The sequence below is a fragment of the Dipodomys spectabilis genome, unplaced genomic scaffold, assembly GCF_019054845.1.
Source record: "Dipodomys spectabilis isolate Male_0828 unplaced genomic scaffold, ASM1905484v1 ptg000357l, whole genome shotgun sequence".
Lineage (NCBI taxonomy): Eukaryota > Metazoa > Chordata > Mammalia > Rodentia > Heteromyidae > Dipodomys > Dipodomys spectabilis.
The window spans coordinates 382,500-409,824 of record NW_024871034.1 but is presented as its reverse complement, the minus strand read 5'-3'; the positions used below and the strand labels follow the sequence as shown (position 1 = coordinate 409,824).

General features: G+C 33.6%; 1 protein-coding gene across 1 annotated transcript in view; it reads left to right on the top strand.

Annotated features, from left to right (window-relative positions):
- Diaph2 (diaphanous related formin 2) overlaps positions 1–27,325 on the top strand; it is a gene marked incomplete at both ends in the record, with an annotated part of 465,900 nt that overhangs the window by 69,817 nt on the left and 368,758 nt on the right. The window contains 2 exons of the mRNA XM_042665841.1: positions 190–471; positions 2,185–2,299. Coding sequence (XP_042521775.1) covers positions 190–471; positions 2,185–2,299 — 397 coding nt within the window. The remainder of the gene's footprint in view (positions 1–189; positions 472–2,184; positions 2,300–27,325) is intronic.

The window sequence follows — 27,325 nt, the reverse complement described above, 5'->3', positions numbered from 1 at the left end:
TCTTGCTGTAATTACTATCTAGTTTATAACATTTAGGAAATTTTCTAAAGTCCCTTCCATAATCTTTTAAAGCACATAATATTAAACATGAAATAAGACAGATATGTTAAAGCACAAATGTCTACCTATGTATATTCTTTCTGCTGCTTTTTCTTATAGACATATAATCTTGGATCATTTCTTTTTCAGGTATTCTCTGGTTCATCTGGTACTACAGGGCCTTCCCCAGCTCCTCCCATTTCTGGTGCTGGGCCATGTTCACCACCACCTCCACCTCCACCTCTACTTGGAGCAGGTCCTCCCCCACCACCTGGAATGCTTGGTATTCCACCACCACCACCACCTTTGTTTGGGGGACCTCCTCCACCACCACCTCCCCCTGGAGGAGTGTCTGTGAGTCTACCATATGGAATGAAACAGAAAAAAATCTATAAGCCCGAAGTGTCCATGAAGAGAATCAATTGGTCAAAGGTAATACTTAATAAGTATTTTGCCTTTTTCTGGTCATGGTTGACCATTAAGGTATGACAAGTGCTTTGCTATGTGTAAATTCTCCAGAATGTTTGAGATGGTGTTTGCTAACTATATTGCTTTCCTTTGTGAGGAAAGCAATCATGTTATCTGATACCCAGATAACATGAGCTAACCCTGCCTCCAAAATTATGAGGAAGGCAAAAGGAAATCAAAGGGATATAGAGACTAATACAGGAAATACACAAGCAAGTGAATAATGGTTTGAATTGTTTGAATTCTTTTAACATTGTTAATGTTCAGTACTGTAGTTTGTATGTGGTGTTGTGGGGGATTGGTTTCTTAGGCTTGAACTCAGGGCCTGGGTTCTGTCCATGATTTTTTGTAGTCAAGACTATCTCTCTACCATTTGAGTCATAGCTCCTCTTCCAGCTTTTGTGGTAGTTAATTGAAGATAACTGCTATCTTCAGTTCTTAGTCTCCTGAGTAGCTAGGATAACAGGTCTGAGCCACTGGTACCTGGCTTGTAGTATAATATATGTAGATATATACATATATGTATACATATATACAGCTACACATATATGTATATATCTACATATATATAGCTACACATATATATAATATATAATATAAGAAGATTATAATATAACCATTTTTGTTACTGAACCTTGTTATCTTAGTGAATTTTGCTATTAGAGTGATTCTGTTTTTAACTTTAAGCTTTCAGATAGAATAAGTAACAATATGGAACAGTCGTATAACTTATTTTTCAATGGATATGAAAATACTTTCCAATGAATTTTTTTTGCTTTGTTAATATTATCAAACAATATGCTTCCTTTTTAATAACTACAGAGATTTTCAAAGTCCTCTTTCATCATTGGGAATTTCTCTTCTAATGGAAAAACATTTACATATGTCCAAGAACATACCTAAAGTGATTCCTCACATATACATGGTCTCAGATTGTGGTTGTTTTTAATTAAGAACGAGCCACCAAATATTTAATTAAGAATGAGTCACCAAATATATGATCCATAATCTGTGGTTTTACTTATCTATGTAAATGTGATGAGACATTCCATTATTTAGCACATGTTGTCATGATATTTACAGTTCATAAAAGCATTGTGTTGCCATGAAGATAAACAGTTCTCTGAACAAGATGTTTTAGATTTAAATCCTAGCTCTGCCATTTATTAGTTTGGGAAGCTTCCTTTTTTTTTAAGTTTTGTAATACTAATAGGTTCTATATTAAAGGTTTATTGTTAGGCTTGGGTAAGTTAATGTGTCCAACTCACTTACAACAATACCTTGGCACATAGTATGAAATATTATGTTTATTGTCTTGAATTTTATCAAGGAATATAGGAAATTAACTTTTCTGAGTCTGCTTTCCAGTTTAAGAAATCATCAATAAACAAGAATAATGTTTGTGAGTTGAAGGGGATTTACTAAATTATTTTCAAGGTTCCTTTCCAGAGAGTTATATTTTAAATATTATTTTATAAATGGCCTATTGCTTTGGTTTAACTTTCCACATACAAGTAGAATTCTGACAGTTTTTTAGTGAATATTTATTTGTTTTAAGAGAAATCTGGCAATTGTTTTAGTAGATAGATAAAATGATTTTCATTTAACTTTACTGAACATGAATTCTTTGAAAAGTAGTAATAATTTAGAAAGTAATCTTGATTATTTTTGTTTCAGATTGAGCCTAAAGACTTATCTGAAAACTGTGTCTGGTTAAAAGTAAAAGAAGAGAAATTTGAGAATCCAGATCTTTTTGCAAAATTGGCCTTGAATTTTGCCACCAACATAAAAGGTACATTTTACTTTTTTCAAAATATAGGTTTTCTATTCTGATGTATTGGAATTCTATGCTCTGTTAAACATATATATCTAATACTGTGTGTATGTGTAATTTCCTCAATTGTATAGAGTCAAAGATAGATTAACATTAATTATAATTTATCCAGGAACTAAAGGAAATTTTCTTGTTAATTTTTTTTATTTTATTGTTAAGATGTTGTATGGAGGGGTTACAATTACATGAGTAAGGCAATGAGTATATTACTTGTAGAACATTGTTACCCCTTCCCTTCCTTGTTGTTGTCCCTTCCCTCCTTCAGCTCCCACACTCCTGTCCCCCACCCCTCCTCCCACCCGAAGTTGTAAAGTTCATTTCCAATATACTGTCTAGTAGGTATTTTCGTTGCAATGGGTCATCCTGTGTCCTTATTCCAGATGCCCCTAAGTAGATAAATGGATCAAGAAAATGTGGTACATATATACAATGGAATTGTATGCTCCCATCAGAAAGAACACCACCATCCAATTTGTTAGGAAATGGAAAGACTTAGAAAAAACCATATTAAGTAAGGTTACCCTGTCCCAAAGAAATTTAGGTCACATGGTTCCCCTTATTTATAATAACTAGCATCCATATAGGATAATCTTATCAGATGAGCTGAAAAGCTCAAAAACCATGTACAAATGACCATATAAGTTGATGCTGAGTGAAATGAACCCCAAGGGGTCTGTCTTTATTGTTACTGTTTTAAATGTACCATGTGATTTTATTATTTTTGTTGTTATTGTTTCCTTTGTATGTTCTTTCCCCTATGGCATATCCCCTGTTGTCACTGTACTTGATTTTGATATCCTGAATCTTGTATATACATATATCTGAGGAGAGGCAGGGGAATAACAAAATAGGGAAATTTTCTTTTTTAAAATTTTGTTTCATGTAAATATTATTGTTCGTCTGAAAATAAAACTTTTGTTATTCATGTTTAGAATGTGTGTTATTTTGCATATAGACTTATAAAATTCTTGCTTTTGCTAAGAAGCAGAGATGAATTTTACTGCATTAGGTAATAGAAAGTATTGGAAGATAACACTAATGCTTTAGAAGATTTTATAGAATTGGAATAAGATTGGTGACAGGGCTTATATAGTCTTTTCTCTTAAACTGATATTACTTACCAACTTGGTTTCCTAGAAAACTTTATCATTTTTGTTATGAGCATACTTTCAGGATCAGTGTGAAAATCTGGTGCCCAATAAGTATGTTTACTTATTTGATAATTAATCCTTATGATTACATCGTTAATCTTTTTCTGTATTTCACCCATGATTTTAGTACTATTCAGACATCTTTTAAATCTCATACATAATCATTGATACTTATGAGTTTTTTGGCATTTTATTTCAGTATGTCTATCCAACTACTGCAGGAGTAATAGCTCAGTTAAACATCATTTTTTTTTTTCTGCGTGAATGAATCTATACAACCACGAAATTGAAATCTTTTATTCTTTCATGTCCTTGGAACTCACATTTTTACTATTCTGTCTGATTTGTTATAACATGCCCTGAACATGAATTTTGGAAAATTGAATGTGTCTCAGAGATTGGAGGAGAGGAAGAAGGCAGCGTGTTATTATTCATTTTCAATCCTCCTACTTTGTACACCCTATAAATTGAAGTTCATTTACATATATGGTAATCTGGGGCTAGTAGACTATTTGGGGGAATGTTGCATTTAAAACAATTCTTTCCGTTCCTTCTACTATTTTATTTTTTGGAGTAATATGTTCATGTTTCTTGAAAAGTATTCATATAATAATTTAAAAAGGAACAATATGTGATGAAGAAGAATAATTTTCCCTTAAATGTGACTTAAAAAGTCTAACAGAGAAAAACAGTAGTGATTTTCCACATTATTTTCTAGAAATAGACTGCTTCTAGATAATTACAGCGTTTATTTCTTATTCCTTGCTGTCTTCATTAAAAACACTTTGAGTTGTTTATATGTACCACACAGAATTCAGTGTTATGGACCTATCTTATTTCATTTGCCCCCCTCCATTAGTTAAATTTAGATTAATTTCAGTGTTTTACTACTTCAAAATCTGCTGTGGGAAACATGTTGCTATATATTCCTTTGTGTACAAATGTGAGACTTATTTGTGGATGAATTCTAGAAGCAAAGCTGTTGGAACACTAACATAATGCCATAAGTACAAAATTTACACTTGACCTCATGTGGCAGGTTGTAGTCAAAACATACGTGCACCAAAACATATGGTAAAATTGTCTTCAGGCCATATATATAAGATACACATACACACATATACATAGAAATATATAAATGTGTGCTTGAACAACTTTTTTTCTATTCATAGCCAAGTTTTATCTTCTTTCACTATGAATTTTCTCCACTTCTTCCTACATTTTTTATTGAACAGCTGTTCTTTTACTAATTGATTTTTTTCTTGTATTGAGTCCTATATGAAACATACATTTCATAAAATTTTGCAGTCAGCTGGGACCTTTACAAATGATTAAACACACATTATATTACACTTGAAAAAGCAAACTGATGCTAGAGATAGAGGGGAAACTATCAAAAGCATTATAGCAGACTTGCTCAAGTTAGTGTGTGATTTAAAAGCTAGATGCAATGGAGTCCTCCATACTGCCATTCCAGCAGTGCTACTTGTAATGTTAGTGGTTGAATGTTTTCATCCATAAAGTGAGTGGAGCAATGTTTGCCTAGTAGTTCTATGAGAGTTAAATAAGGTTATACCAACACAGTGCTTGGTATTTAGCAGACAATTAATAAACATTAATTTTCATTTCTCCTTCATTTATCTCATGTTGTGTGTATGTTTTGTAAGTGATTGACAATTAATACAGCTATTAGTTCAACAAGAGGATTTCCTGCTCTTCTGTGTAGCTCATCAGTTTCAATAGAAGCAACTCTTCTTGCAACTGCTAAAGCCTAATCAAATCGAAGTAAAATCAAACAAAAATCACTTACAGGCACTCATGTTCTCACTGCTGTGAATGTTGTATTGCTATTACTGTTTACTTCTCTAAATTTTCTACGTGATATTGCACTTCGTCTCCTAATTTTGATTGCTTAAGTGCATATCAGGCTAGGGGCATCTTTTAGCACCACTCTGAAGGTATATTTAAAAGTTCAGTTAGGTATTATACAATATCCTGCACATATTGAACATGGTCAAAACACATTTTAATGACACAAAACTGTCATTTAAAAATATCACTCAATAACTATCCTGCAGTAGCTGATGTTCCCTGCCACTTCTCTTGGGTTTGATTTAGCCTTTGGCCAATAGGTGGCAGTCTGAGTAAGAGATCATCTGGAGGCTGTGGCTCCAGCAAACTTGGAGCTCTGCCCTGGCTTCCCTACCCTAAGGCGGCTTCACTTACTCCCCAATCTGCTGCTCATTGCAACTCATTGAGCTGCCTTTTGGAATGAGGAACACATCCTTTGTTTCTAAGACCTTTTTCCAAAGCATTTAGATTCAGTCTTCCTTAACTTTAGAAATATTCCCTCTACTACCAGGGTGTTGGAGAGTTCATTTCTGTTTTTTCCTAGATGTAAAATATTACCAGTCTGTGTTTTCAAGACAATGTTTAAAAATTTAAAGTAGCTTAGAATTATGAAATAGAAAGCTTTAAAAATATTCCAGTGCTAATATTTATAATGTTTAAGTGTATAAATATTTACTATTTGAAAGTGACATAAAATTATGCTTTCTATTTGAATTAGTTATTCTTAGAAGGTTTCTTTTTATTTTGTGCCAGTGCTAGGGCTTGAACTCAGGCCCTGGGCACCATCCCTGAGCTTCTTTTGCTCAAGACTGGTGCTTTACCACCTGGACCACAGTACTACTTCCGGCTTTTTCTGTGTATGTGGTACTGAAGAATCAAATCCAGGGCTTCATGCATGCTAGGCAAACACTCTACTACTAAGCCACATTCCCAGCCCTATTAAAGTTTTAGAGGAAATACTTTGAGAACAGATTATTTTTGTGTTTGGGGAGGACAAGTCTTTCATTTAGCAATAGTTGAGTACCTACTATGTGCAAATGTGAGTGAAAGAAATGAATAACTTCTGAGCGTCACATAGAACCACACAGTGAGGAATGTAGGAAGTGGACACTGACTGTATTTAGTGAAGTTGGAGTGAATTTTAGAAGTAGTTAATATTGAGCAGGGAAGATTGAGATCTCATCCCAGAAGTATATAATTTGAGCTAAGCCTGAACATTTAAGTAGAATTTCAATCAGGAAAGAGGCGATTCATCTCAGGGACTGCTGTTTGCAAAGTTTTTAAAAAAAATTGTAGACAAATTTAATTTAGCAGATCTTATTTGAGTAAATACTGATTTTACAATACAATCATGTATTGTACAGCACTCAGAATCAGAAGAGGGCCTAAGAATTCCACCCAACAGTATGATTGATGATCAGCATTTGCAGTCTAATTATGGAAACAAAGGAGAGAAATCTGCTGCCTAACTGTACCTAAGCATAGGCCTTAGTTTGATATGATGTGTTCACTTGGCTACCTGTGATTTGCTGAAGGTTGGATGTTTGTGGTTAGCTACATCTTAGCCATTTATTAAAAATTTACTACTCCTAAATTACTATTTATGTAGGTGTCTGTGTAGTCCTGGAGATTAAATCCTGGACATGTTAAAAAAAAGTATTCTACCTCTGAGCCAGACCTCCAGCTGAGGTTTTGGTTTGTTAAGGTGCTCAGATTTCAGGTACAGCTTTAGGCATATTACCTATTTAACTGTGGGGAAGGAAAAATACATGGCACTGAAAGCAGGGCAATAGCATTTGGTGTTTATACAGGGGAGTAAGAAAACATGAGGTGTTAAGAAGAACTTCACACTAAATCTGGTTTTTTTTAAACATTTAGTATAAGACCTGGCTCAAGTTCCATAGACTTGCTTGTACTAAGGGAAAATGGCATAATATAGAGCAAAATGGAAAAAAAAGGTGACTTACATTTTTGGCCACAGTGGGGAAATTAAAAAAAAAAAGTGGTTTGGAAGTTCATGGTTTTGCACATTCTAGTTAGGCACTCTACTACATGAACCATGCCCTCTGGCCATTTTTCTTTAGTGATCAAGTGGTAGAGCATTCTGTTTAAGCAAAAAGAAGCTCAGGGGCAGTGCCCAGGCCCAGAGAAAGAAGATGCTTTCTTGGTTAATGCAATATATTCAGCTAGAAAGGACTCTAGGTGTATTTAGGATATATATCATATATATAACCGTTGGAATTTGTGTATGATTTCTACTTAAAATTTATATTCACTTTGATATTATATAGAGACATATAACCATCAAGGCTACAATGATAATGTCGTATCTATTAAAATAACTATAGTAACTATAGGTAATAATGATATTATATAAGAATTAAAGTAATGATAGTTAATATTAACTAAAATCAAAATAGTATGTAGCTTATAACTGCTAATTCTAAGTAGAATTTCTAGTGTTCTCTAGAGGTTTCAGGAAGAACAAAAATAGTGTGTATGTGGAAGTTGTAAGCAATTTCTTTGGTTTTAATGTTGCTTAGAGGAAATATAAGAAATAAATATGAGGTTAATAAAATTTAGCTTCTTCAATAATAGATTTCTACAGTGCAATTTAGTTTTAATAATAACAGAAAATTGAGGTGCTATAAATATTTCAAGTGCACATAAATGGCATTTTACAGTGCTTGAAATATTGTACATAGCTTTAAGATTATGTTTGAAATGAGTTTGAAAATATACATATATACAAAAGCATTTTTCTTCTAGGATTATATTTTAAATTGTGTTTCTTAGCTTCAGAATCAGCTGGTTGCCTCTAAAGGAGCCCACCCTCGCTAGATAGTTCTGTGAAATAATGCAAAGGCCAAGAATAAAAAAATCAAATACATCCCCATCTTCACAGGATAGAGATTCTTAGAATTCACTTGAAAACAAGGGGTATCCTCTCCCCATATATGATGGTGCTAAAGTGAGTGGAGAGAGGTGATACCCTAACTAATAATTTCTCATCCTAATGACACAATATGCATGTATCCATATTGTAAGCTTTAACACAGAAGAGAACAAATGAGGAAACTTCAATTATTTCAGATAGTGTAAATAGAAAGTATACTTACAAGCTGGGAGCTGGTGGCTCATGCCTTTCATTCTAGCTACTCAGGAGGTTTAGATCTGAGGATCACAATCTGAAGCCAGCCCAAGCAGGAAATTCATGAGACTCTTATCTCCAGTAATCTACTTTATAACATTAGATACCTTGTGTTATTTTATTATTACCCATTTGTGTTTTGAGTTTGTGAGACTGCCTTTCTCCATTTTTACCTTCTAAATATATATAAATCGAGCACAATAATAGTAACAGGTGTTCTTTTGATAACATTTGCAAATCACACAGCTTCTCATTTATATTTATTCTAGCTAATTAGTTTTATATTTACAAAAAGAAATAATTTATATTGAATCCAGTGTATATTTTTAATATTGTTGTATTGAACTATAGAGTCATGCTTTGTTTCAGCTGAATATTAGACGAGTCTCAGACTGTGTTAAAAAAGAGAAGTTTCCTTTCTTAATTTAGAAAAGTTCAACTCTGATAACTTTATATATAAGTAATACCTTTAGATAGTGCTTGATGAGGTGTTGCCAAAGTTGGAGTCTCCTATATGGTTGCTGGGAAGATTCAGTTCCTTTTTGGTTGTCAAACTGAGTACTTCTTTTCTCCATTGGTTATTGTAAAAAATAACTGTCTTCATTTCTTTTCTTGTGAATCTCTCAAATGGGGGAGCTCAGAAAATGCTGTGTGGTTCATCAAAGTCTGCATGTTAAGAAGGAATGAAGTAAAAATGCAACAAGTGAGAAAATTAACATCTTTTTCTAGCCTAAGATCAAGTCAGTCCTCATGGAAATTGGGGAAGATTACTGAAGAGCATGGAAAGCAGGAAGCAAGAATCACCCGAAAGCCATTTGAGAAATTGCCTACTACACAGACATATACAATGTACTTTTTTTTAGTAATTACAAGTACTATGACAACTTTTACCTTGATGACTTCAAATGAACCCCACTTCATTCAAGTGCTCAGTGGTAGTGATCATAGCCCTTCTATGTTTAGAATATTTCAGTAATTACTGAAATTATTCATTGTCTTCAGGAAGGCATTGAAACATCTTCTCTACTACACATCTGGAATCATAATCTGTTGCCACCACATCCAGTTTATTTATTTATTTATTGTTGGTCCTGGGGCTAGTATATTAATCTTAGCTTTGTCTGGCCTCTTGATATCTGCCACACAAAGAACATACTGCATCCACCTTCATTTGGTTAATTTTTTTTTATTGGTTATGGGGAACACGGGGCCTATACACTGTCCCTGAGTCCTTTTTGCTCAAGGCTAGCACACTACCACTTGGAACGACAGTTCCACTTCCAGTTTTTGAATGGTTATTGGAGATATGAGTCTTACAGGTACTTTTCTTCCTAGGCTGGCTTTGAACCACGATTCTCAGATCTCAGCCTCCTGAGTAGTTAGGATTCTAGGCAACTGTCTATAATTTTTAATATTTGTTTTCTCTTTTCTTTCAAGATTTCAAATTTGGAAGCTAAATTGATTTTCACAATGACCTATGATTAGTTTAATTGATAATATATATCCTTATAGCTTAATCAAAAAAATATATATGTTTGGGGAAATGGTAGCATCTTTCTACATACTCAAAGCTATGTAGCCCAGTCTTAGCCTCAAAAAGTTCTGAGATTATAGTTGTATGCCATCATGTCTGTTTATTTAACTTTTAAATGGGAACATTGTTATAGTTAAATAATGAGAAGCTTTTTGTGTTGAAGCCAATGTCTATTTGCTGATTGGTTGCTTGATTCTAAGGAATGTACTTAATTTTTTATTGTTGCTATTTAAATAACTAAAATATAATAATCAATAAGACAGAATAATTATCAACAGTGTTTGTGAAAATGAAGATAAACATATATTACAGACTCATAAGAAAACTGAGAATTTCAGCCATGATAAGTCTTAATATTGGTTGTACATTTGCCACATGCCAGTTTCTTTGTGAAGAGTTTTACATGAATTATTTCATTTGGTTTGTCTATCCTATGCTGTTCATGATGTTCATGATGACGTTTTTTGTGCCAGTCTCGGGATTTGAGCTCAGTGCCTGGGCACTGTCCTATAAACTTCCTTTTGCTCAAGGCTGGTACCCTACCACTAGAGCCATAGCATTACCTCAGACTTTTTCTGAGTAGTTAATTGGAGATAAGAATCTCAAGGGTTTTTCTGCCTGAAGCTGGCTTCAAATCATGATACTCAGATCACAACTTCCCAAGTAGCTAGGATTACAGGTGTGAGCTGCTACACCCAGCTATCATGATATTTTGCTGGTGAACAAATTGGAGTTAGATGTTTAGCTCAGGCAGGCTCTCCACATAATCTGCATTCTTCATGACTTTGCTATGCTTGCTATTTGAGCATAGCCATACAAAAAGAATGCATTAGCCATAATCTTGAATCCACTGGCCTAGACTTTTTACCTCTGGTTTATCTTTCTGTAATAGCACTGTACTCATTAAATCTCTATGATAAGAAATTTCAGGTCAAGCCTTATTTTCCCCATTATCTGTCCCACAGGGAGAGGACAAGCTATTATGTGTGAATTCCTGTCCTTTTAATTACATTTTTTTTTCCTATCTGGCGGTATCTAGCTTATGCAGGATATTAATGTATTTCAGTTTTTGAGACCCAGTAACAATATACCCATAAAGATACACAAGTAACGAAACAATTTGCCTGCTAATGACATGGGTTATGGTATATTGAAACATGTCCCTTAACATAAAACTGATGTATAAAGATGGGAAAGATATTTAAGCTCCTGGCACCCTTCATTCAGTTCTCCATGCCTATGTGATCTTCCTTTGGCTTATTATTGGCAAGTAGTAAATCTAGTTTCATTTCTCCCTGCTTGTCCACATCTTTTCCTCTTTATGTTCTTCACTATCTCTTGATATGGCTTAAAGATAATAATTTTTAATTTGAATTACTTTTGTAGGAGCCAAACAAAATATGGGAGACATTCAAATGGCAGATATAACTATTGTAAATTATCATTATTTCCTTCATTAGAGTGGTTTGCTGAGATTGGAGTATATCTGGTTTCCTGCGATAAGACTAGGCTGATAATACGCTTTTGGCAATATGTGAGAAATGTGTTGTTTCTTAGCATGTAATTACTTTGAACAGAAGGCAAAAGAGTAATTACTCTGTAACATGTGTTGCTATTAGGATATTTGTAATTTCTTTTGAAAAGGAAGCTAGTGTTATTAGATTCTTTTCCTTGTACAAACAGCAATAAGAAAGATGCTATCACTCTTCTAGATTTTTCTTGTACTTTGTTCTTGTGAATGTCAGATAAAAACCCCTGCTAATTGTTGATATTTGATTCTCTTTGTCTTGCTTTTGTCTTTTTCAACATTGACAATTTAGTATTTTAATAATTGATTTTATTACTAAATCTGCATTGTGGATATTATACGTATATATTATATCTGCACAATGGATCAGAATATGGCTGTAAAATCTTTGTGTTGTATAGATAGAATACCTTAGTATTATGTAAGGTTTTATTTTGGTATGTGTGTGGGAGGGAACTAGTCCTGCGGCTTGAACTCAGGGAGCCAGAGGTATTGTCCCTGAGGTTTTTTTTCCCCCCTCTCAAGGCTTGCACTCTACCACTTCAGCCACAGATCTACTTCCAAATTTGGGGGGTGGTAATTAGCTGTAGTTAAGTGTCTTTTGGTCTTTCCTTCCTGTCTTAGCCTCCTTAGTAGCTAGGATTATGGGTGTAAACTCTTAAATTTTTAGTAGCTATCATTTTGTTTAAAAAAACCTCATAATTTCTTCCATTCATGTCCTATGCTTCTTGTAATCAAATAAAAATTTATAAATACATATTTTGCATATAAACTAATTTATATAATCCACATGAAAGAAATAACTTGTAATTTAGTTTTGTTTGTGTATTTTTGAAGTACTTATCATAGAAACTATGCTCCCATTTCATCTTTTTGATTTCTGGTGTGAGTCTGAACTATATTGTTCCTTCTCGACATATATGTATACTCACTGTAGAATCAACCTTGAAGGCAACATTTGCAGTTTGGGTGGAAGATCAAAAGTGTATCTAAGGTTGCTGTTCTCTCTCTCTCTCTCTCTTTCTCTCTCTCTCTCTCTCTCTCTCTGTATATATATATATATATGTATATATATATATATATATATATATATATATATATATAGTAAAGTTACTGTACAGAGGAGTTACAGTTACATGAGTAGGGTAATGAGTAATTTCCTATTGAGAATTGTTGCCCTCTCCTTTGGTTTTCCCCCACCAGAACTTCCCTCCCCACCTCCAGAACTCCTCCCTCCCCACACCCAACATTGTAAAGTTTGTTTTCAACATAGTGTCCTGTATATGTCATCGTCAAAACAGGTCAACCTGCATCCCCATTTAAGCATTCTGCTATACCCCTTCCCCTGGCCAAGTTACAAAAATGTATATACAAGATGGAGAACACCTTAATCAAATACAGTGAAAACAGGGATTATACCATGGGGGAAGAATTTACAAAAGAAACAAAAGAATCACATAGTACATTATAAGTATGTTGAAAAAAATAGTGCATTCTTACCAAAAGGCCTTCCTTGAAGAACTGCTCTGTAGGATGCATCTCAGGATTCTTTGGTAAGAAATCAATATTTTCACTGCCATGTTTAAGGCTGATGATTCTAAACCAGTATTAGTGTTAGTAGTTTTTTATGTGCTTTGATCATTATTCGCCATTACCAAAAGGAGGGACTATATGGGGTAGAGTCTTCCAGTAGTATTCTTAAACCTTCATGGAGTCATCTAGTGCATATGACTGTTAGAAATAAATTCTGTAAACTAAGTACCTAGATACATTCTCTCTGTCTCTCTCTCTATCTCTCTCTCTTTCTCTCTCTCTCTCTCTCTCTCTCTCTATATATATATATATATATACATACACACACACACACACACACACACACACACACACACATATAATCATTCCTGAAATACAAATATTAATGCTTTAGAATTTTGAGTTCCAAAGTCATTCCAAATGTCTTCTAAGAGGTGACTGTTAGTACTAAGCATGGCAGCATGTAGCATTGAAGGAAATAATATGTTAACTTATCAAAATCCCTCTTAAATAGTGTTTGAAGTGGATTGCTTTAAAATGTTTTGATGCAGTTTAAAATTAGAAAAAGAACAATTTTTGTCAAATTAGTTCCCAAATTAAATATCCCAATGCTGCTTTTATTTTTTATTTATTTTTACCTTTTGTTTTTTGCCAGTCTTGTGGCTTGAACTGAGGGCCTTGGCCACAGGGCCACTTCTGGCTTTTTTTTTTTTAATGTGGTACTGAGGAATCAAATCCAGGGCTTCATGCATGCTAGACAAGCACTCTACCATTAAGCCCCATTTCCAGCTCTGTTTTATTTTTTATTATTTTATTTTATTATTTAATGCATATACCCAATCAATTATAGTAACATTCTACTTCATGCTAATCCTATACTTATTCACTAAGCTTAACGTGAATAGTCTTTTCCCTCAGATTCTCTGGAAATTTCAATTTTAAATTTAGATTAGAGGATTTATGTGCAGTAATTTAAATTTGAATCTTTAAGAATGTAAGCATGAGCTTTGATACACATTGGTATTAGTAATGTATATTTGTGTATATATTAATAGTTGCACATTATGAACCTACCTGGACTAGTGTTGATTTGATTTTAGATGAATCAAGTTTCTAATGACCCTACCAGTGAGGAAGTTCATGTGAGAATAAGGTACCTTTCTTTGTAGGAAGTAGTGGAATTAGTCTTGGTTTGTAAAATGGTTGTTTGGAGATCATCAGAATTTTACTTATATTATTGAAATTCATTAGAATCTTTGGATAGGAAATTTAAATGTGCTTTACTTTATGATGTATATTGTATTTCAGCAATATAATAGTGAATGAATAAACATGCTAAAAGTACCTTTGACCTGGAAGCTATATATCCTCAAAATTATGGAATTAATGCAACCTGTTTCCCTTACACTTACTGCGTTGGAAACTGGGTTGTATATAATATTACTTCTTTGTCAATCAAAATGGGCAGTAATTTTTTCTTTAAGACATAAAAGTATTTTTAATTTATAAGACAGAATGGTCAGGTATTTGATGAAACAATACTTGTAAAGAACTCACCAGTACCAAGTGAAATTGACTATTCAGTAGTCTTGGTATATTATTATGCTGACCATTTTCAGTTCAAAAGTGTTGGTTATAGATGATACATTTTCCATAACATATTTGATGTTAATCTCTATTATTGATTGAAGATTATTTTAGGCTAAGTTTTAATCAAAAATGAAATCTTGCAGATAGTATCATAAACCTAAATTTGATGCAACTGAACTTCATAAAAGTCTTTCCGCCAATTTTTCTCAGACATTCTGACATTCACATTTCCCTTCTGTCACCAGAGCCAGATACCTGCATAATCAACACAATGACAAATTTAGATTGTTTCACAACTCTTGGATCAATGGATAGTTGGGTATTATAAGCTACATTTCTTTATATCATTGTTAATAAGTAATGATGGCCTACATAGAGACTAATTTGTTGTAGACATGAGATAACAGCATTAATCTAACAATTTCTCCAAGCTGTAATTGAGGCTGCCTTTCATGTCTTATTTTCTCGTTAAACAAATGTACTGAATTTCTATCATATGTTTATACAGTACTCTTTTCCATGGAATACTTATTATTCTATTAGGCCTCTGACCCATAGAAGGAGTAACACTGAATTCTCAGTGGTGAAAACAGTTTATTTGCCTTGTTTTGCCCTGCCAGACTCATGGTTTATTGACTTAGATTCCAAGCTAAATATTCTTTCCTAATATGTTAAAGAATTTTAACAGTCCAAATTATTATTTTATTGTTTAGAGAGGCTTAAAGTGTTGTATCATAACTGAACCATTGTGTATTGTAGTGGACAATATTTTCCAGAGACTTTCTCCTTGGTTACCCTCTGATTTCTGTATCCTCTCATTATTTTCTAAAACTCTTTATAATAGAGCAGATCCATATATGAAGATATTGATTAGTGTTATAGCATGTATATAGTATGCGCAAGGCTCTGAGTTCTATTCATAACACTGCAAGGGGTGGGGGGTTGGATCACTCAAAGTACAATAATAAGCTCCAAACTTCAGAAATAAGATCCAGTGAATGTGATTGTTCTGTAATTAGAATTTAGAAATGGGAGTTGAGTATAAAACAGAGCAAACAATAAGATATCAATAAAACCTGTTTAGGATAATCTGTACAACCTGCTAGCTAGCTATTGGGCATTTGTTTTAAAGACTAAGAGATGGAATTTTTGTTAGAAGGGACTGCTTATAATTTTTTTTTTTTTTTGTCGGTCGTGGGGCTTGAACTCTGGGCCTGGGCGCTGTCCCTCAGCTCTTCAGCTCAAGGCAAGCGCTCTACCACTTGAGCTACAGTGCCACTTCCACTGCTTATAATTTATCAAAAATGTATTTTTTAAAAATTTCAAGCAGTTATGTAGTAAACACTTTCTAGACCATATAGGCCCATTAATAGTCATCAATTAGTTTATCTCCTATGCATTCATAAATTCACATATCTATATAATGAGCCATTTACTCTGCCAGATGCCAGTGTGGGCCTTGGAGGATATACATGTAATTAAGGCAGATGTAGTCTTGTCTTTTTCTCAGAACCTACAAACTAACAGAAAAGATAGAATAATAAACATTCAGTGACTGTGGATTTGAGATTGTGTTAGTGGTTCTAAACAATTATCTACAATTCCTTAGGTGGGGGATTAAACATGATAGTAAAGGGAAGAAGTTTTCAAAGCACATAAATTTTAGTATATAAAAACTTGTGTTTAGAATTGAAGCCAGCAGGCCTCATGGATGGATTGGATACTGGACATGAGAAAAGCTCAGGAATCAGATAAGCTGATTCCTTAAAAGACCAAGGCTTACACCAAAGAGACACCTGTCCAGTGAATGAATATATTATTCTAACCATCCAATCAGGAAAGGCCTAAAAGGCTCATACTTATGGAACAAAATGGTTTGAGAATTTAAAAAACAAATGTGGTAATTAATACAAACCAACTTTGGATCTGTTCCCCTAATATTTTCAGAAATAAGATGTACAGTACAATTTGAATTAGCTCAGTGTTGATACTTAGAAATAAACTATTGCTTCATCATTAACCTTTGCTTTACCTTGAGAGGTCTTTGCCTGTTTTGATTTGTTTGTAAAAACAATCTTTCATTTTTTTTTATCTGTGTTAAGCTATTTGGTCAAAGGAATATTTATTGTACTATTAAGTGTTTCTTTTGATTTATTCTAGACTGAGGTCATACTGTATATACAGCATGCATGAATTAATTACAAATTGAAAATTTTCACACTGGTGAAGAGAGAATATTGTTCTCATTACAACTGTAACTGTAATCTATGAAAGCTTTTTTTTTTGCATTCTTTATGTGCCTGAGGGCCACCGAAAGTATATTTATTAAAAATAAAAACCTTTTTCATAGAAAAAGAAATTAATTCAGAAAGAAATGTAGGTCATTTCTTTGGGACTTCTTATAGTACCATATTCCAAAGTACTCTTTCCAGGTAGACTTAATATCCTGTATATAGAAAATTTTAAGAGGTTATACATTATCTTGTTCTAGACCTCAAGGGGAAATGTAGCATTTTAATTATGTTAAAATTGCCAAAATAGATTAGAATTTATATGAAAAACTTTGTGACTAATTTGAGATGTTTGGTTGTATTATAAATTAATTAGGGTAGATTGCCAAACACTTTCTCACTTTCTCAGTGGTTCATGTTTAAATAATTGTTTGTATAATATCAGTCCTACAGAATGAACAGAACTAGTAAAACAGTGCCATTGTTCATTATTTTCTCATGTTTTATAGCCCAGAAAACTTAGCACCAAATCTTAATCCTGAGCAGGCTGGCTAAGCTTTCCAAATTTATCTTGCACCATTGAGTTATAGTCAACTCTAATATATTTTACTTAATTTCAGTTTGACAGAGAGTTATTTAAGCATCATTTTAATAACTTCATTTGTGAAAGTGCAAAGAATTACATTATAAAGAATTGCATTCATGCAGATAATGTAGCTTTTGTATATAATAATCTTTTTGAACAGCTTTCTAATGCAGGTGGAAAGTATATTACAATTGAGATTTGCTATCCTTTGTAAAATAGCTTAGTTTGTCTGATTAATCAACCCCATAGAAATTATCTTTTAGGCAACTGGTCTTCCCTCTGTTTCTGATGGTTTATTATTATTATTATTATTATTATTATTATTATTATTATTATTATTTTACATTTGGTTTAGCAAAACTGGAAAGCAGTCACATGATTTTAGTAGTTTAATTTTATTTTGTAGGCTGGAAGTGTTATCCTAATAGATTTAAAAGCATGTCTAGTCATGCATATGGAAGTAGAAGGGTAACCAATGTTGTTTTAGTGTCTTATCTTAAGTTGCCCATATAAATATGTCTTAGAATTTATATAAATTGTTTGCATGTCTACTTAACATCTCACTCATCTGTACATGTCCTGAATTGCACTGGGTTCTGCTTTATTCAGTGGCTTTTTCAACATGGTGGGAGTTTCACAAAGTTTTATCCAAGTTGTCTCTAGAGAATTTAGTGAGTTAAGCAATACAAAAAGTGATTTGTATCAGGTTTAGAACTCCTTAACCTTTCCATGCTGGCTCTTCATTGCATCAGGGTGTGGGCTTGGCTGAAGGTTTGACTAGGGTTTGAATTATTGGCAGTGTCTCTTCTTCCCTAACTGTCTCCCCTCAGGTCAGTATACCACCTGAGGGACTGCAATTTAGACACTAATGTCATATAGTCTGGAGACAGTCTAGGCAGACCATACTACAAGGAACTCTGTATTTAATTGTTCTGCCACTAACTTCATATTTCCTTCAAATTATATTCTATATTGAGATGTTCTACTCTTCCCTCCTCTTTCTCTTTGCCTTTGTTTCCTCCTCTTTCTCTTTGCCTTCCTGTTTCCCTTGTTAACGGAGCTAATTTCACCAAGGCCATGTAATTATTTATCTTTGTTGAGAATAAAACTAATATTAACCTTAAGAGTTACAGTTGCTGTGATTCTGTCAATATCACTGGAGTCTTGAAGATTCCTCAGGATTTTCTTTCTTCCTCAGTACCTTCTTATTTCAAAATATTATGTATTTCATGTCGTTTGTATACCTTCTGACCTCTGTAGGAATCATTATGGTCTTGTACATTAAAAAAATCCAGTTTAATAAACTGATTTAGATGGAAGATGGAAAACACATGATAATAGTATTGGCTGACATATGTTACTTACTATTCAGACATTGTTGTTATTATGTTACATGCATGAAGTCATATTATCTTCTCAATAACACTTTCTTATTGCCATCATTATTCTCCTTTATATCCACGGCATGGAGAAGTTGTGTAACTTAGACAAGATAACACAGCTAGTAAGTAGGAAAATGGTGATTGAATATAAGGCATTTTGTCCCAGGGTCTGGTTTCAGTTTTTATTTATTTATTTTTACTGTGCTATAATTATGAATTTTTTAATTGCAACAGTATTATTTCTCTTTTTTTAATAAACTATATCATGAATCATCATTTGTTTTGCTTCTTTCACTGAGGATAAAATAACATTAGTAGGTATAAGAAATTTTCTGTTTAATGTAGTGCTTATAGAATTTATTGCATCATAAAACTGCTACTTTTATACTGGATGTCTGGATAAAAACAATATATACATATATGTATGAACTTATATATAATCAACAGTATATTGGTTCTATCTTTAGGACAGTGAGAGATTGTAGAGCTCTGCCTATCATATGTACTTATTCTGCCTCAAATCATATATATTTGTTTAGAAGCAATCAAACTCCAAAAATACCTAGAATGAATGAAGTAATGGAACAGCTACTGTGTTATAACTTTTAAGTTCAGTAACCATCTAATTTTCCTAGAATTTATATGTACATGTCTAGGTATGTTGAGGAATACTCCTAACTAAAATTCCACAATCATCAAGGTTCCCAATAGTAATTTAAAGTTCTTGGGAAACTGGAGATCATCATGTTAAATGAAATGAGACAACCCAATAAAAAGAAGTATTTCATGTTTTCTTTCATTGGTGGAGGCAAAAACCAACAGTACAACACAACCAAAATGATCACAATAAAGGAAGACTCCTAGAGAAGGCAGAGGGAAGTGATAGGAGAAGGAATAAAAAACTGTAGTTTGTAGATAAATGTGCTCCACAAGTATAGGTGAATATTGTCAATATTCATGCTGCAGAACCACTTTCTGACCTTGAAATGTTAATATGATGAATATAGGGGTCTAGTTTCATTTGGATATATTAAACAATGAACATTATTGATAATACTATTTATGCTGATTGGTTGGCATTAAACCTCTGTAGAACTATGAAAAGGTAATTGGATAAAGGGCAGCAATAAAATCAAGATAATAAAACCACATAGCAGAAAGGATTTACCCTTTATCTTTTTAACACCAACCATTTTATTTGCCTTTTGGTAGGTTGGTACTTATTTTTAAATTTTAAGTATTTTGTGAAAGAGATCTGTCCTCGAAGTTTCCTATGAAAAATGAAATAATGAGTGGAATACTACAATGGTGAACATGCCATTTTACATACCACCATGTTTCTTTTTCTTGCAGGACACAGGCACAGTATAGAATGATCTCCCTATACTCTTCCAACTGCTTCCCTAAGATAAATGGTTTCTTGTTCCTTTTTAAAAAATTAATTGAGAAATTAATTAGGTTTTATTATAAAGGTGATTTACAGAGGGGTTACAGTTATAGAAATCAGGTAGTGAGTACATTTGTTTTTGAACAGTGTCTTGTTCCTTTTATTTCCAGCTTCATGTTTTTTTTTGTTATTTAAACTTCTGATTTTGCTTTTTACTTTGAATATCTATAGTACCACGAATGTGATGATGATAAACTGACTGAAGGTCAGAGAATAAAATGAGTTATGATGTGAGCAATGCACATAAGGAGAGTTAACAAGGGCAAACAAAATAAGGTAGTACAAGAACCAACCACATGTTTTCTAGTTTGAAGAAGACTGAGAAGATGAACTAGAGCAGAATGTTTCCTGACATGGGCTGGGAAGGTGGATCAGTGGTAGAGCACTTGCCTTGCATGTTTGAGGCCCTGGGTTCGATTCCTCAGCACCACATAAGAAAAAAGCCAGAAGTGGAGCTGTGGCTCAAGTGGTAGAGTGCAAGCCTTGAGCTGAAGAGCTGAGGGACGGCACCCAGGCCCAGAGTTCAGGCTCCATAACCAGACCCACCCCCACCCCCCCCCCCCCCCCCCAAAAAAAAGAAGAATGTTTCCTAACAAACACAATTCATATCATGTGTGCTGCCAATATCATGATTCCTCTTATGGGCATATTTTCTATCTGAAATATTTGGTACCTTTCACCTTAGAATGGCTTTATTATGGAAAAAAATACAATCGACCTTGTAGTTGGAAACAGGGTCTAAGTAGCTTAGGTTTTCCTTGAATTCTAGATCCACTTGACTCTAAAGTCCTGAGATTAGACTTGTGTGCCACTTCACCTGGCCTACCTTGTTTTGTTTTTTAAAATGCTTTTTGTCATAAACTTTAAAGACTTACAAAATTAAATGTTCATGTTATCTCAGAACTAATATAACACTCCATAACAAAACACTGTAAGTGACTAGAGTGTTCTTTGCTAATTAAAGGGGTAAAGCACTTCCTATCATAGCTTTTTTGGTAAATAAGGCCCAAAAGATAATATTTTGGCTGTTTGGGAGATAATACTATAACAGGGTCCCCCATTATTAATGCAAGAATAAGATGGGTAAGATATAGTTTGTGTCCTAAAAGAACTTTTTATGAAAACGGAAGTAAATATATAAAGTAATTGCTATAGTACAATGTGGTAACTGCTTTGACTATTGTAATTACTTTATTATTATGAAAACATCCTATTTCAGAACAATTAAAGATGAATCCATATTTTCTTTTTTAGGAAAATTAGTGGACAAAGGTGGATTTTCTTTTTCTTTTTCTTTTTTCTTGTTTTGCCAGTACAGGGGCTTGAACTCAGGGCCTGAGCTTCTTTTGCTCAAGGCACAGTGACAGTTCTGGCTTTTTTTGTTTATGTGGTACTGAGAAATCAAACCCAGGACTTCATGCATACTAGGCAAGCAATCTACCACTAAGCCACATTCCCAGGCCTGGATTTTGTTTTTCTAATAGGAGAAGGGAGTTAGGACTTCATGCATACTAGGCAAGCAATCTACCACTAAGCCACATTCCCAGCCCTGGATTTTGTTTTTCTAATAGGAGAAGGGAGTTTGTGGCAGAAAAACCTACATGAACAAGAATAGGCATGTACAATTATTACATTTTAGTGAGCCAGGCTTCAAATGTTTGGTTGGAAAATATGGAAGGACTATTCTTTATGATTTAGAGGGAACCTAATGGATTTTTATTTAGAGGTTTGAAGTGGTATGATCAAATACCATTTTGGGATGATCTCTTTTAGCAGCAAAGTTTAGGACTGATGGAAGAACACTTAGGAGACTTAAAATAACGCATTTGATCATGAATTAGGCAGTGGAAGTGAGGAAGTTAAGGCAGGGATAAATATTTGGAATGCAAAATTAACAGGTTTTAGTGACTAAATATAGGAATGTGACAGACAAATAAGAAAGGAGAAAGTACAAGTCTAACTGGATTTACACATCACTTCTGCAGCCAGGTACACAGAGGATGGCACTATCTAGTGAGACAGGGAACACTAGGAAAACAAGTTAATCTTCAAAAATAATAAATTCCTAATGTATGAAAGTTAAGTGGCTATGTTCTGAAGGCAATTGTGTTTTGAAAATCTAAGCACAGAATATCTGGGTTTGAGGGCTGGCATTCATCTACATATGTATGGCACTTAAATCCATTAAAATAGATAAGATTACATAATGAAGAGCTAGAGGGGGATGGGGAAGAAGGAAGCATTCCCAAGATGCTATGTCAAGGGAGGACAGTAACAAATCTTTTCCATTTACCAGTATGGAGAATGTTACTGGTTTTATCCTATATTTTCTAACAGTTGATATAAATGAAAGTCATATTGTAATTCTTTGGAGTTGAGGATCATTGAAGGGATCTGATGATGCCAGTGATTGAGGAAACACAAGAAGGAGTAGAAAGTTTTGTAGGATAAAGAGAAAATGAACTGTGAGTCCTATTGAGGATAATTCTCAGCTGGAGATAGATATTTAGCAACTAGAAAACTATATGGTCTGGAATTCACAAATGCAACCTGGCCTGGAGACAAAGAGTTGGCATGTTGCTATGTAGTTGAAGCCTCATCAGATATTCTCATGGATATTTAATTGAAATAAATTTGGGTCTAATTCATCATGGCAAAGTAGCAGTTTTATTAATGTATAATATATTACAGCAATACACACATGCATCAAAGTTTGAAAGGAGACAATTGACAAATGAATAAAATGCATTCACTTAGCTTTCTCTAAGCACTATCTGAAAGTACTCTAATATGAGTTAACATACTTAATATCTTAAAAATACATTTTCTGTCTCAGCTAATAGAGAGAGGAGAGAAAGAGATCTAAATCTAATCAATGCAGTCTTATTTAAGTAACTAACCTTTAAAATAGAGACTTAAAACAGATTATTAATTTGTTTTAATTCTATTTATAGCATTAGATTTCTGTTAGATCCATGTTGCATTTTATTGCTTATTTATCTCTGTTATTCACCTGGAAATAATATAAAGTCAGAAAAGTAGCTATAAACCTCTGAAGTTCAAAGTAGTTCTTTAGGAAGTTAATTCTTCAGTAGAGATTCTGTCCTACAATTATTTTATTCACAATGGAGTGTAATGGTTGAGAATAAATATAATTTGATTTTATTATTTTTGTTACATAGTTTTTGATACTAGTAAAATTAAAACATGATTGACCTTATTAATTTTAATTTTATACAATTTAATGAAAGTTGTTAGCGATTTTATAGAACGAAAACTTTTTCATTTAGACTTATGAAAAATGACTTTGTAAAATGTCAAAATTGTTACTGTCTGCCTTTGAAAAATACTTAATGATTTGTGCTTGATGCATTTAAATTCTTTATTGAAGGTCAAGGATTCTATTAGGGCATTTTGTCAGTAAAATGTTGACAGAAATAAACTAGGTGGTTGAATTCTCACTGACAAACCTGTCACATTTGTGAGGAAATTTTCTAATGATAAGGCCAGATTTTGCTTATTACTTTTCTTAGTTACAACTACTAGTTCATTAAATATTACCTTAATTAGAGTATGTGTTGTGTCAAAACTTAGTCCATAGCTGCAATTCTTATTTAATAGCTATTCAGTTTAAATTGCTATAGTTATGTCAATCTCAATGAGTATGTATATATGCCATGCATTTGGATTTGGATTTTGGATAGTCCATAAAATACTTGTAGTTATGTTGAATGCAATGAAATCTTGATCCTCGGTATTGAATTTACCATTTACCATTTTGTCTATAAAGTCCCACTTAAACTAGGCACATGAAAAATCAAAGGTAGTGAAGTAAAACTGGAATATTGTGTTATTTTGTTGTTATACTTTATCACTTGGTGCAGTATATATTGTTATCAGTTAGATCTGCTTCCACCTAAAGAAGAATTGATGTTTCTTAATGAGTTTTTTTTCACCTGGCCCCCTTTATGGAATTATAAAAGTCTAATAATAAAATATAATCTGCATATGTACATGTGACTACATAAAGTCAACAAATCTCAAGATTATGTCTTTGATGTATATTAGTAAGTACTTGAATGGAAAATTGTTAAGTTAGTCTATGCAAAGTTTATAATCTCTTCTTCCATTGACTTTTGTCTATCCATACTTACGTGCATATACATGTATGCTTTATTTATTTTGTAACCTTAGAAATGCTGTAGTATTAGTATCTGGTAGATGTTTAAGTAATGTGAATTCATTCATTTCAGTGTGTAAAAGGCTTAGATGGTATGTAAAATATATTATTTCCTGCACAGAATAGTCTCATGTCATAAGTTTTCATTTTTACTTTTTTTTTTTTTTTCATGCCAGCTCTTGGGCTAGAAATCAGAGCTTGGGCCCTGTCCTGGAGCTTCTTTTCTGCAAAGATAGCAATCTATGACTTGAGCCACAGCTCCAATTCTGGCTTTTCTTTGTAGTTTAGTGGAGATAAGAATCTCACAGACTTTCCTGCCTGAGCTGATTTTGAACCAACATGATCCTCCGATCTCAGCTTCTTGAGTAGCTAAGATTACAGGCTTTTGCCACTGGTGCTCTACTTTTTACTTTTTCTTTACTTTTGTTCCATTCTGGGCCTTGAACTCAGAGCAGAAACTGTTCCTGAGCTTTTCCTCAAGGCTAGAAATCTACACTTTAGCCACAGCTCTACTTTCTTGTTTTTCATTATTAATTGTAGATAAGAGTCTCATAGACTTTGCTGTTCTGGATGGTTTAAACCACAATCCTCATGTCTCCATCTCTTGAGTAGCTAGGATTATAGGCATGAGCTACCATGATCCATCACATATCATAACATTTTAACCTAATTTTCAATCATGTTTAGAAAATGGGTATCTTATGGCTCTAGAGATTTTTTCAAAGTATTTTAGTATTCAGTCCTATTAAGCTATTTTTGACATATAGGAATCCTGATTCCTTTGTTTACTAAAGATTATAGATGCATCTCTGAATTTCAAACCTTAGAATACAGCTGTTCTTCATTTTGACAGCGTTTCTGAGTTTCATAGATTTCCAGGAGAACTTGAGCCATCTTCCTCTAGGCAGGGCTGTATTCCCATCCCTACTTCTAAAGTCATTCGTATTTAGTTAACCATCTTCAAGGTTTTTGTTCTTTGTTGGACTTTCTCATTTCACCTGATTACGGTGATCATTTTGATTATATTAAATGTCTTTAATATTCCTTCATAGAAAAGATATTTCAGTGGCTAACATAAACATTAAAGGTGAATTTAGTGGTAAAATGTCTAAGGTAGATATTCAGCTATCAGTTGTATAATTTGTGATTTTATTACAAATGTCATTGCCCACTATTTTGACTTAGTTTTTTTTAACCATTGCAATATATATATATATATATATATATATATATATGTATGTATATGTTCAAATTTCTGTTTTTCTAAAATTGTGAAAATACCTTACAGAGGGTTTACAATTACATGGGCAAGGTAATGAGTACATTTCTATTTAAGCATTCTTGCCTCTTCCTTTGTTTCCCCTTACCATCCATTCCCATCTCCCCTCCCCAACCCGTCCCATCTCTCCCCTCCTCCCCTTACTGCCCCAGCGCCAAAGTTTTAAAGTTCATTTTTCTACATAATGACCTGTACATCTCATTGTTGCAATGGGTGCACCTGTATCCCTATTTAAATGATTTGTTTTTTCCCTTACCCTCCACAAATTATACCAAAAATTGAAACGAAGCCAGATATCAGTGGTGCAAGCCTTTAGTCCTATAATCTGTAGGCTGAAATCTGAGGATTGCAGTTTGGAGCCCACCCGGACAAGATAGTTGAAATTAACATCTCTAAAAACAACTCCTCCAAAAAAAAGCTGGAAGTGAAGCTTTGGCTCAAGAGGTAGAAGACCAGCCTTGAGCAGAAACTTTTGAGGGACAGATCCTAGGTACTGAATTCAAAACCTAGGACCTTCAGTGCCCTCCCTCCCCAATATTGAAAGGAAATAACCCCCCACTCACATACATACTCACACACACATACATACATACACACACATACATACACACGCACACACACACACACACGGAAACCTTACATTTTTGTACCCATGTTCATCCTTTACCCTAGAATTAATGTTAGTCACCTGCATTTGCTTTATTATTGCTTTGGTATTATGAGGAGATTACAATAAAAATGAAACAAAAGACTCACTAGAAGGTAGAATTACATTAGAAAAGAAGTTTCTAGAGGAGCCAGATTCTGGGTTCCAAGCCTACTAACTCAGTCTCTTCATCTGTAAAATGGGAATGATAATGGTATCTTTCCTGTAGTTTTAGTTCCAGAATGTGTTAATATCTGTGAAATATTTGTAACAGTACCTGTCACATGATTGTTTTGATACTTCCTATTACTCAATTCTTTCCTTGCAGCAGGCATTTCTATGTCTAGATTTATAGTCAGTTCTTCCTTAACTGTTTTTAGAACTGATCTTCAACATCTGACTATGTCAGTAGTCTTACTAAAATTGCTGGATTTCCCTTCAGAGTCTTCATAAGGTTGTGTTGTATAGTAGACCCTGTCAGGCACCAGATAAGCCACCACTTAAAAGACTGATTTGGAGTCTTTATAGGAGCCCTCTTGGGTAGCAGGACTCCAGTTACAAAGCTTATATAACCTGCAAACCACACAAAGTGCATGAAAATCTTAACAAAGTAGAATGCAAATCAGATGTCCACACAAAATAAGTAAAAATCAGTGAACTTTCAAATCTATCAAAGATGCTAAATATAATCAAAAACAAATCAAATGTAGACACAATCAAGGGAAATCAGGATCCAATCATCTAAGGAGAGTAAGACTTTTCTGTAACTTACCAACTTAAAACTCATTTGTAAACTAAGAAATATCCTTTATTATTAAGGACTTTTCCTTAGACCCAGTCTCCTTACTTCAGTGGCTAGTATAGCACTCTTACTTTGTAGTTGCTATTTTTATGT